The sequence below is a fragment of the Phalaenopsis equestris genome, unplaced genomic scaffold (assembly GCF_001263595.1).
Source record: "Phalaenopsis equestris unplaced genomic scaffold, ASM126359v1 Scaffold000840, whole genome shotgun sequence".
NCBI classification, from domain to species: Eukaryota; Viridiplantae; Streptophyta; class Magnoliopsida; order Asparagales; family Orchidaceae; genus Phalaenopsis; species Phalaenopsis equestris.
The window spans coordinates 227,783-241,586 of record NW_018165280.1 but is presented as its reverse complement, the minus strand read 5'-3'; the positions used below and the strand labels follow the sequence as shown (position 1 = coordinate 241,586).

Genomic DNA, 13,804 nt, shown 5'->3' with positions numbered 1-13,804 from the left:
TAAAACACACTACTTTTAAAACTCAAACTATATATCTTTTATACTTAAATTAAATCTCAAAAAATTATTTTCATATTTCATATTTTCAAATAAATCTATTAATCGAAAAAGTTGACCGACAGTCCGGAACATCGATTTTGCCTAGGGAGAAGCTTGTTTCATTGCGACGACGCGTCTTGGGGAAAATACATATTTAAATGTTAATTATAATAATAAATAATATTTTTTTATTGTTATTATTATTAACTTATATTAAAAAATCCTTAACCTAATTTTATTTTCCCCTATCACATTTCTTCCTCTCGCGCTCGTGGATCTCTGCCCTAGTCGCGGTTCGCTCGGTTTCGCCTGGCCCACTCCTTCGTGTCGTTGGAGTCTCGTTCCCGCGCTCGCCTCGCGCACGCGAGACGATCTCGCGACCCATCCCTTATCGTATCTCATCCTCTGCGAGGATCGTATCCTCTGTTCTCGACTCTCTTGCCGCAAAGCGTGGCCTCTGCCAGGATCCTATCCTCTGCGCTTGATCCCTCTGCCGTATCTTCTTAATCATTCTTCTCCTTATTTATTAGAGCTTGGTTTTGTAGCCCTGGGGGTATGCCGAAAATCTCTGAGGGGGGAAAACTCTGTCATTTTCTTTTCTCACTTACTTCTTTAGCCTGTTGTACTTGGGTTTGTTTCCTCTTACTGTTGAAGGATTGATGTGGAGGAGTGCTTTGAAAATTTTTGTGTGGCTTTTCTTTGCTTCAGGGAGATACTTTCTCCCCCTCTGTGCCTTGTCTTTCTTCGGTTTTCTCTCTGTTGAGCTCCTTAGCTTGGTGCAGTGGACGATACAACATGCTTGCGTGATATTACACTTATGTTTTTGAAATACTTGATACTCAAGCATCTAGAAATGGAAATATGAGCATGTTCTAGTTAGAGTTAGACTTGATTACTTGCTTAAAGTGGTGAAGCTATGGCATGTTTCCATTTATTGCAGCATATTTCTATTGGAAGCAATTAGGAGGGTTGAAATGTGGCTTTGAGACAAATGAGACGTTGGAAGGTTTTATTTGGTCATTCACGAATGTGTAAGGCTCGGTTTTAGCATCTTAAATTCCTTTTTGGCTGAAAAATGCATGTTAAGTTTACTTTGATTTAGGAAAGGTTCTATAGTTTGCTTTAATAATTTGGTTTGGCTCCTCGAGGGGGGAGGCATCTTTCATGCTTGGATGCTTGAGGGAATTTGATTCGTGCTTAGAACGATTTTATTGGTGGCCTAAAAATACTTTCCATGACACTGTTATAGTTTAAAATCTATTTTGGCTCCATATACTGATGTTTTAAAGGCGCGTGGACTGTTCTTTGGCCTTGAATGACTCGATTTTGGGTTTTTGTTGGTGCTCGATTTGCATTTCAGGAGCATGGGATGTTCATTTTTATTGAGGCTTGGGTCTTGACTTTTGTTGAGGTGTTGAAGCTCTTTTACTAGCTTTGAGAGTTTTCGTTTTGGCCCTTGTTGGTTTTCGGTTTGCTTAAAAATGGCTGGGTTTGGATTTGCTATCATATACTGCATTTGATCTGCCTTTAAAGCTTTGATTTGATCTCTTTAGGGGCTCGGTTTTTTCACCTTGGAAGGGTTGGAGGCTGGGTTTTGGATTGAGAGCTTGTCTTGGGTATGTGAGCTTTACTTGTTCACCTTGAGGAATTTATTTTGGCTTGATTTGGGAGCTCGGTTTGCTTGTTTTAGCTCCTACACGAGAGGTAGCTTGGGAGCTTGATTTGGTTCGTTCTTAGTCCTACCCGTGAGTTTGTTGGTAGGTCATTTGGTTTGGCTTTGGCCCCTGTTGGCTTCGGTTTTGGCTTGTGATGGACTCGGTTTCAGCCATTTACTGGCTGTGGTTTCTGGCCTTAGTTGAGGGCTCAGTTTGGCTCTTTTAAGCCCTTGCCCGAGGGCCTGGCTTGTTGGGTGGTTGTCCTGTGCTTCTCCTATTCCTGCCCGTGAACCTCTTGAGCGGTTGCCTGGGACGGTATGGCTCTTCTTGTTGAGTCTGAGTGGCTTGAATTTTATTGTTGAATCAAGTTTGTCATCCAAAAAATTATAATCATTTTAGTTAGCCTCTTATGTATGTTGAGGGAGCATAGTAGCCACTAGTGGTTCTTTTGGTCGCCTTAGTCGTGAGCCTCTTTTGGCCCTGTTTCTTGAGTTAGCCGTGAGTGTCTTGTTCTGTTGGTGGACTGTTGGTGGACTTTGTTGGTGGACTTAGCCGAGAGCCTTGGTGGTTGTTTGCTCCCCTCTATTGACCCCGGCCGTGAGCATTTATTTGGTTCTATGGGAAGATTTTATGCTTATTTGATATATAAGGCCATTGATTAATTTGGAAGTTGGAGGATCTTGTTTTTTGCATGGGTTTGGGAGTACTAGTGGTGGTATTCTCCGGGTTATTTTCCTTTTGTGAAGTTTGGGAGATTTCTAAGTCTCATTTTGAAAAAAAACATTTAGTTGGAATGAATTAATTTCATAAAAGATATCTGTGGAGTTTGGATACCGGCGTTAGGAGTTCATTTTGACTTGGGTTGATCCACTTATGAAAACGTGAGAAAATAATACCCTTTCGGATTGATTCAAGGATCTTCGGGTTTTCCTTTCCAGGTCTTTTCGTCACGAGTTTTGAGAGCTGATTCATCCTTCGTGTCCTTTTCGATGTTTGAGGTGAACCAGTCCCTCCTCTCTCTCACCCCATTTTTATTCTTTTTTTCCTTGCTGCTTGGTTCATTTTTTTTATGCTTTTGTCCGTTTTTTTTATGCTTGTGTCCGATACATAAGTGTCCACGTATAGACTTTTGTTATACGTGAAAACATCAAGCAAGGTCGCAAGTAGGTCGGTTTTATTTTGGGGCTTAGGGCGGTGATGACAAAGGCACACCGAAAATAAAGCATAATGATATGTCATTCTACGACATCGGGATCCGATTCAGGAACCCATAAGGATCCAATTCAGGAACCCGGTGAGCTATAGGATGACACTATCATTCACCGACACAAGACTAGAGGGAGCTGATCTGAACCTTCTTAGGTTGTTGGTAGCCTTATGCCCGACGCCGCGATAGACTCGTGGACAAATACTTTTCAAAATTTAAAAAATAAATTTGATAAGAACAGATACACATTTTTCTAAAACAAAAATACACTTTTCGTTACAAACAAAATTGATACAACACACTTTTTGCATGTTTGAAACTTATCCGCATGCTGAAAACATAAATTTTAAATACATTTTAAACATTGGTTGTCCACCTGTTGATCACCTGTTTAGGCTAAATAATACCCTCTTGAGTTAGGTTCGATAGGACACCCTTCTAGTTGAGTGGCGGGTTTTAAACATCCAGGTGACTGAGTAGCCTTCGACAACCCTCGAGTACTAATATATAGTTGAGCCTAACCCCGACCCGAGTGCTTGCAGTCCTCTCTTTTCGGACTTTTTCATATGTATTATCGAATTTTTTGGACAAAGCACTCGTGGTCACTTTTTGGGATTTTCCCGTGTTTTCTACGATTTTAATCGATTAGTTGATTTGTGTCGCTTTGTCGATTTCCTCGTTCGATTTCCTCGCATTTCTCTCTCTCTCGTCGTGAGTCTTTTAACGATCTTTCTCGAGATTTCTAGACGATGTTTCTTTGTTTTTTGCTTATATAAAGCATTTCAGTCTGCTTCCTCAAATTTTGTTGCTTGTACCTGTTGCATCAATTACACCTAAGGAACAGCGGATCTCCCAAGTATACAAGTTTGTTTTATGTTTACAGCATGTTATTCTCTTATAATCACTTCCCTGCTGTACCTTTTACTTTTCTTTACACCGCATATTGTACTACTTTCTTCACTGCATACGCTACTGTTTGTCCTGTGCTACATATTCTACTGTTATGTTATACACTATACAACTTTAACATGTTATCTACAAAAATATTTGAAGAACTACAACCATAGGGCCGTTGGATTTGACATCATAACCGGACACCCTAGAAAACTTAAACTCGTCACGACAAGAAACTTAGAACTAGTGCAGTGGGCAGCAAGACCATCTTCAACAGCAGAACATGTCTTCCCCAGCTAAACCATTCATTTCCTAGAAATTAAAAACAATTCATAGGATTTCGAGGTTGTTCGCCTAGCGCAACATAAATCCTCAACTTTTTCGTTATGCATTTGTATAGCTCTACTATACGATCTAAGCCCTAACTCGTTTTAGAATTCTGAGGTTATCGTTCGTTACGACCTAAATCCTCACATTTTCCAGGCTATTTGTGTGATCGCTTCACACGAATGTAAGCCCTAAATAAATAAAATTGACAGGATAAAACACTTGAATATTTCTCCTCGAAATTGAAGTCAAACCACAGGGTAAACTGGGAAGTCACCGAGGATCTCCTCTGGATCTGTGGCATCCCCTAGTTCTTCCTTTGGATTCTGTAATAAATGTTCCAAATTTAAGTCATTCCCCTTTCACACTTCTTTGTCCGATTTCGTTGAAAAGTCTCATTCTTTCGGAGTCTTTGAAAATAATTTTTTCTGATTTTTATCGAAAGTATTCTTAAGTGATTTCTGTCATTTAAGATGCAATTAACTATAGGGATTTGCCCTTATAGGAAGTTTTTCCGAACCCAGCTTAAAATAAACCCTATTTAATTTTTTATATTAAATAAGTGAATTTATCGGCAAATAAAACGGTTTCACAGACCAAACGGACGTCATATATTTCTTAATTTATTTGATCGAGTCTCATCCTCAAGTCTTGTGTTTATCCCTCGGGATAGATACAAGATTTGAGATAGAGCACTCTTTCATTTAAACTGTGAAGATTATGGGGTCAGTTTGATTTCATATTTTTTTTTCTAAACTTAATAATATATGTAAATTAAAATGTCCTTCCGAAGTGGGCGACGGGATTTCGATTCTGGTGACCGAGAGCTTCCTACGGGCAACTCCCCCAACCCAACTTTTTATCGCCGACAGGATCGTATCACAATCATAAGTTATGCTATCAATTTGATGTAAGATGATAGAACATTAGTGTTTTCGCATATAACTAGAATGATGCAATGTACATAGATCATGCAAGGGAACCTAGGCATCATAGAGCAAAAACCAAACTATACGCAAATACTTGTTTACTCTAGATACAAGTTGGTACATACGAGATTTATAACCAAAATGCAGAAGCAATGATCAGATAATTCCATAGAAATCAACAAGAAATTCGAATCACACAACATCAACAAACAAATACAATTTAGTAACCACGATTCAAATCCCGGTTATATCACATTTGAACAAAATTAGAAACACTAGCAAGGAATAATAAGATAAAAAGAAAAAAAAATAAAAAAAAAACTTTGGTAAAATAAATGGAACATAATTTTAGTAGTATTAGCTCTAGTGGCAGAGTTGTAACTATGGGTGGTCAAATCATTAAAGGGTGTTAGCATTTTAGATTATCTCAAGTTTATTGTCCAAAGTGATGGTGATATAGATAGGGACGTTATTAGTAGAATTGAAGTTGGTTGGTTGAAGTGTAGAAATGTTTCGGGACTATTGTGTGATAGAAAAATATCACTTAAACTGAAAGGAAAATTTTATAAGATGGTGGTGAGACCTGCAATGATCTATGGCACAAAATGTTGGCCTTTAAAAGAGAAGCATAAAGTGTTGTTGAGATAAGAATGCTTAGGTGGATGAGTGGCTTGATACTTAGAGACAAAATGCGAAATGAATATATCCTTGATAGGGTTGGTGTAACTTTAGTGGCGGACAAGATTTTAGAAAGTCGTCTTCGATGGTTTGGCCACATTAAACATCGACCATCTGATGATCCGGTTAGAAGAATAGATATTTTAGCTTCAGCTAATGTTAAGAAAGGCAGAGGTAGACCAAAAAAGACTTGGGCATATTGTATAAAAAATGATCTTAATCTATTACAATTAAATGAATATAACACTCAATAGGAGGCAATGGAGAAAAATGATTCATTTAGCGACCCCATTTAGTAGGATAAAGGCTAGTTGTTGTTGTTGTTGTACTTACAAAAATGCAACCTTGCGCCAGCATGAGAAGACTACTTCTTTTAGCATTTCAATGGTCACGTTTATATAGCACTCAGAGATATCACAAATCTAATTTGAGCATACAAGATTTAAACTAAAATAAGAAAATTAATTAAATCAATAACCTTGATTTACATGCCTAACACTATCTATTTATAAACTCTTCATCCCAAAAATAGTATATATGGTTGGACCACGATTAACCTAATTTTGCTCCAAAGAATCTTAAAACTCAAATTTTAATTATATCTAAGAACTCAAATCAGCGGTGATAGGAGATCTTTAACAGCAGCAATAATTAATCCTGTAATATCTCAACTAGCAGCAGCCTACCTGCTTCTAGTGGAAGACACTTATCCCGTGAAATCAAGTACATAACCCAAACTTATCGCGTGAAATAAAGAACAAAAACCAAACCACAACATATGTTGCCATAATAAATTGAGATTTGTACTGAAACAGAAAACCTGCTTCAGCATGAAACAGAGAGCTCATAAAGCAGTAGCTACAGTCATGAATTAATGACCCTTAACAACACTCAATTTTATTTGTTAAATATTCAGGTTCCAGTACCTAAATATATCCTACCAATTTCAATATTCCATCTCCTTACTAAAATTCAATCAGTTTTTCCTGCAGCTGTGAAAGGACGGTTGGAGAGGTGGTGTTGTATTAATCAAAAGCTGTCACAGCCCGTACTCTCATCATCTGAGAGATTGTCTGATTTGGCCTAATGACCACACAGTTTTATCCCGATGGTATAACTTCCCAGAAAATCACCCATCCCAAGGGTGCTCCTGCACGAGCATGCTTAACTTTGGAGTTTATGATGAAATTCAAAAATTTACAACCAAAGGCGTCTTGATGATTAGAAGTTCAGTTTCATTCAACTCAAGGGATTTTACAATCCCCCTCACTTAAGTAACTGATGTCTCCTTCATTATTCTTAACCTAGAATCATCCACCAGACTAATAATACTCTAGAGTTGGCCCCTACATATTCACAAGGTGACTTCCACCATGCAACATTTTGTCCCATCAAAGGTTTAAGAGATTGCTCCCATGTCATAGCACTTTATTTTGTACGACACTTAGTTCCCATCTACAGGTCAGTGTAATACTTTGATATCAATTTCCATAGCCTGAGCTCTCATCCATCGAGATATTTGTCCACTTTGACCTGATGGCCTCATGATTTTGTCCCATTGGTGTAACTTCCCAGGAGATCACCCATCCAAGGAGTGCGAACATGCTTAACTTTGGAGTCATGATAAGAGCCCAATCATTATACCAAAAGGCTCATTTATGTTTAAGAGTTTAGCTTCATCTACTTAGAGTTTTCATAATCTCCCTTACTTAAGTAACCGACATCCTTGTAAGTAATTTTAACCCAAAATCATCCACATAAGATGCTAGCGATGACACTACATATTCAAGAGGTGGCTCCCACTATGAAGCTTTTTATCCCATTTAATGTTCAAGAGGTGGCTTTCATGCCATAATACTTTATTTTGCACGACACTTAATTCCTATTTTCATGATTATATAATGCATTGATACCACTTGTCACAACATGAACCCTCATCCATCAAGATATTGTTCATTTTTGTCTAATGGACTCACGGTTTTGTTCCATTAGTGTAACATACCAAGAGGTCACCCATTTTAGGAGTGCTCCTGCACGAGCACGCTTAACTTCTGAATTTCTAACGAAATTTCAACCATTACACCATAAGTCACCTTGAAGTTTAAAAGCACAGCTACATTCTACTTATAAGCGGTTCCACAAGAGCTTTCCAATAGCAAATATAGCAAATTGTTCTAGTAAGAAATATATGAAAGAAAACAAAGATAGAATTGCAGCTCCATGAAATGCATATTTAAATAAGAATTGAAGCCAAAAGAATGAATATCAATGCCAACTAAATGTCTGGTCAGAAACAGTTACTATGAGATGGAGAAAGATCAAATGACTAGAGTCATTTCAATCACATGCATAACAACAATAAAGTATCAAAGGCAGTGATAACTGATGTTGCCAAACATAGATATAATCCTACAAAAATTAAATATAACCGTATAAAGAATGATGGCATGGCCAAAAATGAGAAAGAAAACACCCACAGAAGTTAATACTAAGTGCACTTTATGTTATACCTCTTCATGGAGCTTTGTCATTTCCCTAGCAATGACACATAACCTGAGAATATCCAAAAATAGAAACTAATTAACAGTAACTATGCCAAGTATTTTTCTATCAAATTAAGCTTAGATGCATTGTATTTATTTAAGTAATAAAAAAATATTGATGTAGACGGAAGGAGGAAATGATGAAAGATAGAGCAAGATAAAGAGATAATAATATTGTTCCTAAGAGTCATAACAACAATAACCTGAGAATATAAACAGCAATTTCAACAGTTCAAACTACATTTATTTGTAGTTCCAGGCAAAGCCACTTATGATAATTGAACAGCAGAAATTGCACATTTTTTTCTCCATGTTTCAATTAATGGACTAAGTTCTAGCTAATTTTGACATTTAAAAAAAAAAGAAAAAAGTGAAACAAAATTCAAGGTAAATTCAGCTAACATTTATGAGTGAGGAGAAATTCATTTTGAAATTCTGCCCATAAACAGTCTGAACTTCCTAAGCAATAGTGAAGACTTATACAGAGAAATATGTGCCTCATCCAAATTTGCCCCCTCCCCTTTTTTTTTTTTTTTTTTTTTTTTTTTTATCTTTTCCTTTTCCCGTTCTATATATAGCATAAATTTATAGTATGCACCAAAAGCTTCTTTCACACTAAGAGGGGCTCCGTTTATGTAACCATATAATGGAAAAAGACCCAAAAAAAGTAAGATGCCACTGTGAACGCTTTATTGAATAGGTATAATGTGTATAACTAATTCTTTGGATTATCGTTGAGATGGAACTATATATAGTTCTAGAACTTCGATTAATTAGAAATTAAATCTGCATTGCGAAATAAAATCACATTAATTTGAGAAATTCAAAACAAAAAATCAAACAGAAACACAGCAAAATAATTTATTGAAAAAATAAACCAAGATTTAACATTAAAAAACCTGCGAACAGGCAAAAATCATGAGATCACGCCATCAAAAAATTTTCGCTATGAAGAATAAAAAATGTATAGACATACTCACTCAGATCTCCTCTCTACAATCAACTGAACTTACAACACTTTGTCCAAAACCTTCCTCTCGATCTCACAAGGGAAACTGCATGTCAAAATATTTCTCCTTGATTCTTCTATGCTTCACGAGAACCTTGTCAAAACACCGCACGCAAAAGTCGTAACCTTCGTCGCTTGAATCACCGGAAGAGAGAACAATACCAGGTGCGCCCGTGCCGCTCGTGTGTGGGAATGTCAAGCTCTATGGAACCAGGTGCATATGCGCCCGAAATACAGCGTGGGAGCGCTGTAGACCCTGGCGCGGGAGCGCACCATGCTCACTATCTACAAGAGTGGGAGCACCAACCAAGCACGGGTGCGTCACGCCAAAAAACTCTCATGTGTGATTGATCTGCTACTTGGCTGCTTCCTTGCAGTTTGGGTGCTCTTCCACACTTCATACCTCAATAATCTCTCACTTGTAGACCGATAACACCCAACATCCGTCCTCCAGATTGAACCTCAATGTTTATCATCTTTTTAGTCACGTATTGTGATATCGCTCGCCCCCGGTCTCGACCTTCATGGATATCCACCAGCTTTGTAAGCACCTCTACATGATTGAGTTATTTGTATCTTCTCTGAAAATAACAACCCATCTTCTAGCAGATTTGATTCTACAAATCTTGCAAAGTGTCGTATCGACTATTTTTCATAAATATCTAAGAATCCACTTCATCGCATTCCAATGATGCATGTCTGGATTACTCATGTATCTGTTGACCACTCTCACTGCATATACAATACCTGCTCTAGTACCAATCCTAGCATACATCAGACTTACTAAAACATACAGAGTTTTCCACATGTGTGCTTGCTCTGCTTCAGACTTAGGGGATAACTCAAAATGACTACCTAAGGAGTACAAATAAACATGTCTCGCTCATGTTGAACTCATTGTTGGCCTCATTTTTGGTGAGGTCTAGTATTCCCCTTAGACCCTAGGATCTAGCCTTAGGATTTTTTTGTTTGACCCTCATAAAGGAATAGTGTTGGGACGACCCACGCCATTTAGAAAACTCGAGCCACTTCTTTACTCCTTTGAGTCTCATGTGGGTGATTTCAAATCCTCGACATTTTGCTGAGTCATTAGATCCGACTTATTAAAGCTCAAGTTGAGTTCCTACAAGAATAGGAACAGCCCTAGAGAAACCCTTTGTGACTTGAACACTCACGAACACTACAATTTACACATTCACACACATATACACCATAATTGTCACACAATTCACTAACTGGCACCAGAATTAAATTCAAACAAATTAAAAAAAAAAACTCTCACGACGTGAATTTGATATTCTTCGGCACGAACCGAACGACCCACCGTCGAAAGCATTCTGTTAGACATTGGTCGTCACTTAAGCAAGGGTCGATTGACATTTTGCGAGTTGGACGACTTCGATTGGATCGACGAATGTCATTCACTGCACCACACGCAATGCTAACTTAATTTAGCCCGACCGTCAACGAACTTGTTCAAATGATCTCGGGTGACAAAACGAACAGAGCGAGCGCGTTCGACATGTCGGTTTCATTTAGAAAGGACACCCATATTTTCATGTTTCTGTGCACGAGCAAACGACATAAAAATTGACGCGTAAAAAGAATTAATTAAAAGAGGAGGATTTAGGCTCATCTGAGGCTAGATTTGGGTTGAACACGAGCCAATAACACCAGATCGCGCAATAACACAATTCGTAATTTTAAATTTTGAATTTCAAAATAAGCCGCTCAATCTCGCCATAATTGAGTTTTATTAGGAGTTATTATCTAGCAAATTGAGTTCCTCCACGAATGGAAAATCCTCTTCCCACCTAATGTCGTGTAATGTTCTTTCAGGAACTCCCGGCATACAAGATCGCACCTCCCACTCCCTCTCTCTCTCCTTCTCCCTCTCGACACTAAAACTCTCTCCCTCGCTAGCCTCCTTCTCGTTCGACTCCCCTCCACCCCAAAAAGCCCTAACTGCACCGACTCTCCTCCTTTCTCCCAAAAAAAACTCCCCGTTTGATTCTCCTTCACACAGCCGCACCCTCTCCCTTATTTGCTTCTTCCTCACCGTAGCTCTCAATTGCGCCGCCCCCTGCTCCTCCAGCTCACGCCGACCGAACTCCCTAATCCCTTCTCACCAGCGAGCAGCCCCGCATACCAGTCACGATTGGAGCTAGTGAGGAGGCAAATCTTTGAGGAACATGAAACTCTAAACTCCCTCTTGCCTTTTCTTCTTTTTGATCACAAACAATGGTTTATACTTCTGTTTCTTCTCCGATGTGTGAAATATTTGGTTTAGGTTGTGGTCAAAAGCTTTCTTGAATCTGTGAAATTCCTTATTGTTACTATTTTGAGACATAAAGATTCATCTCTTATTCAACAATGGCTAGAGGTTCATTTTAGGCAATGATGAAAAGTTTCTCCCTCAAGAAAAAAAAATTTGAAGTAACTTTGGCATTTGATGGTCCAATATGCAGTTTCGGATTACTGCATTTCATTTTTGGTCTTGCCTTTTGTCTTTTGGGTTACCATGATCTTGTTTAAACAAATGTGGAGAATCTTTTGAGATATGGTAAAAATTATGCATGCAATGTTTCTCGTTATCTTTCCCATATTCAAATGCTTTCTTAACTTTGCGCTTTGCAGTTGATACATTATTTGGAGAATCTATCTTAAGTAGTCCCTTTAAATGTTGATCTTATTTGCTTTGGTTCACGCAATCCTACCTTATCTAACTTCTTGTTCTTTCATGCATGAACAAGAACGAGATAAGAAGAAATTGGTTAAATTTAATGCAAAAAAAAGAAAACAAAAGGTTTTAGGGTTCCTCAAATATGCATGCTATATGTTTGCTTTGAAAATCATTTCATCTTGTTATGTACGAATTAATGGATATTTGTTGATTTCATGACTATTCAGAAAAGATTTATGTGCAACTATGGGGCTGATTCGTTCACTATGTTTGGGGGGCTTTCTAAACCATTTAAGGGCAATTCGTTCACTGTTTTTGGGGGGCTTTGTGAACCATTTAAGGGCCAAATCGTTCACTGTTTTTTGAGAGTTCAGTGTAACATTTAAGTTCTGATTTGCTTACTATTTTGGAGCTTTTAAATGCATATTTTTGGGCCCATTCGTTCACTGTTTTTGGGGGCCTTGTGAACCATTTAAGCGTCAATTCATTCACTATTTTCGGAGACCTTTGTGCCCCATTTAAATGTTGATTTGCTTACTGTTTTGTAGCATTTAAATACAGATTTTTGGGCTCATTCGTTCGCTGTTTTTTTAGAGAACTTTGTGCGTCATTTAAGAGTTGATTTGTTTACAGTTTTAGAGCCATTTGGGCTAATTCGTTCACCGTTTTTGGGGGGCTTTGTGAATCATTTAAGGGTCAATTTGTTCATAGTTTTTTTAAAGCTTTGTGCACAATTTAAGTGTTGATTTGCTAACTGTTTTGAAGACTTTAAATGCAGATTTTTTAGCCCATTCGTTCACTATTTTTTTAGGGTTTTGTGCCCAAATTAATTGTTGATTTGTTTACTGTTTTGGAGCCTTTAAATGTAGATTTTTAGGCCCATTCGTCACTGTTTTTGGAGAGCTTTGTGTGTCATTTAAGTCTTGATTTGCTTACGGTTTTGGAGCCTTTAAATGCAGGTGTTGGGCTTATTCGTTCACTGTTTTTGGAGGGTTTTGTCCACCATTTAAGTGTCAATTCATTTACTGTTTTTTTTAGAGATTTTAAGAGTCATTCTTTGGCTTTATGTGCTTACTATAGTGGAAGAACTTGAAATGTCTTCTTGGGTCAGCTTCCCCTCTTTTCCCTTTGTTTGGTTTTCTTTACTTTTTCTCGCTCGATGAAGTAGTCTCGCACGCTTATATCCAAATATAAGTGCTTATATCCAAATGTAGGGATATGTGGATCATCGAGCGTGGTTATAAGTTGGATGGTGGGGTCTATGGGCGATGATAAGAACGCCTGTGTGCTAAGAGTGGGATATCAGAATATTATCTCCCACTCTAACGACCTCGGCGAGGGGTAGGGCCGACGATACTATTCACCAACTCTCAGTGAGGAGTTGTCCCATGCTTTCTTTAGTTGTCAGCAGTTCTAGTTTGATCAGGATGATTAACTTGTAAACTATCTAATTTGTCAAAATACTTATATATAACATAACAAAAAAATATATATACTTTTCTTATGACACTACAACTTTTGACTGCTAAGTAAACTCTACATGCATGGCAACATCAAAGAATTTTGGGTATGATCCTACAAAAGTTCACTTGTTAATCACTTTGATTAGGTCAGGAGTTGCCCTCCTTAGATTGTTTGGTTAGTAGCTTCTATCCTGGGTTGGATTATAAAGCTCACAGAGCCCGCCCCGAGTCTGAATTCTTGTGACCCGATTCGATCTTTCATGTGTGTCACTTGTTATTTTACTCATACGTATACCTATGTTTGCCATGTTTGTTAAATTCTCTACAATACTTGCTTACTTTTACATGTGATACTAATCTTTTTTACAGCAGCAGCA

At 37.9% G+C, this 13,804-nt stretch overlaps 1 protein-coding gene across 1 annotated transcript in view; it reads right to left on the bottom strand.

Moving 5' to 3' along the window:
- The window catches only part of LOC110031641 (ribosomal RNA small subunit methyltransferase I), a 55,617-nt gene that overhangs the window by 16,400 nt on the left and 25,413 nt on the right, over window positions 1–13,804 (bottom strand). The window contains 1 exon segment of the mRNA XM_020734958.1: window positions 8,240–8,282. Within this exon segment, the coding sequence (XP_020590617.1) occupies window positions 8,240–8,282 (43 nt within the window).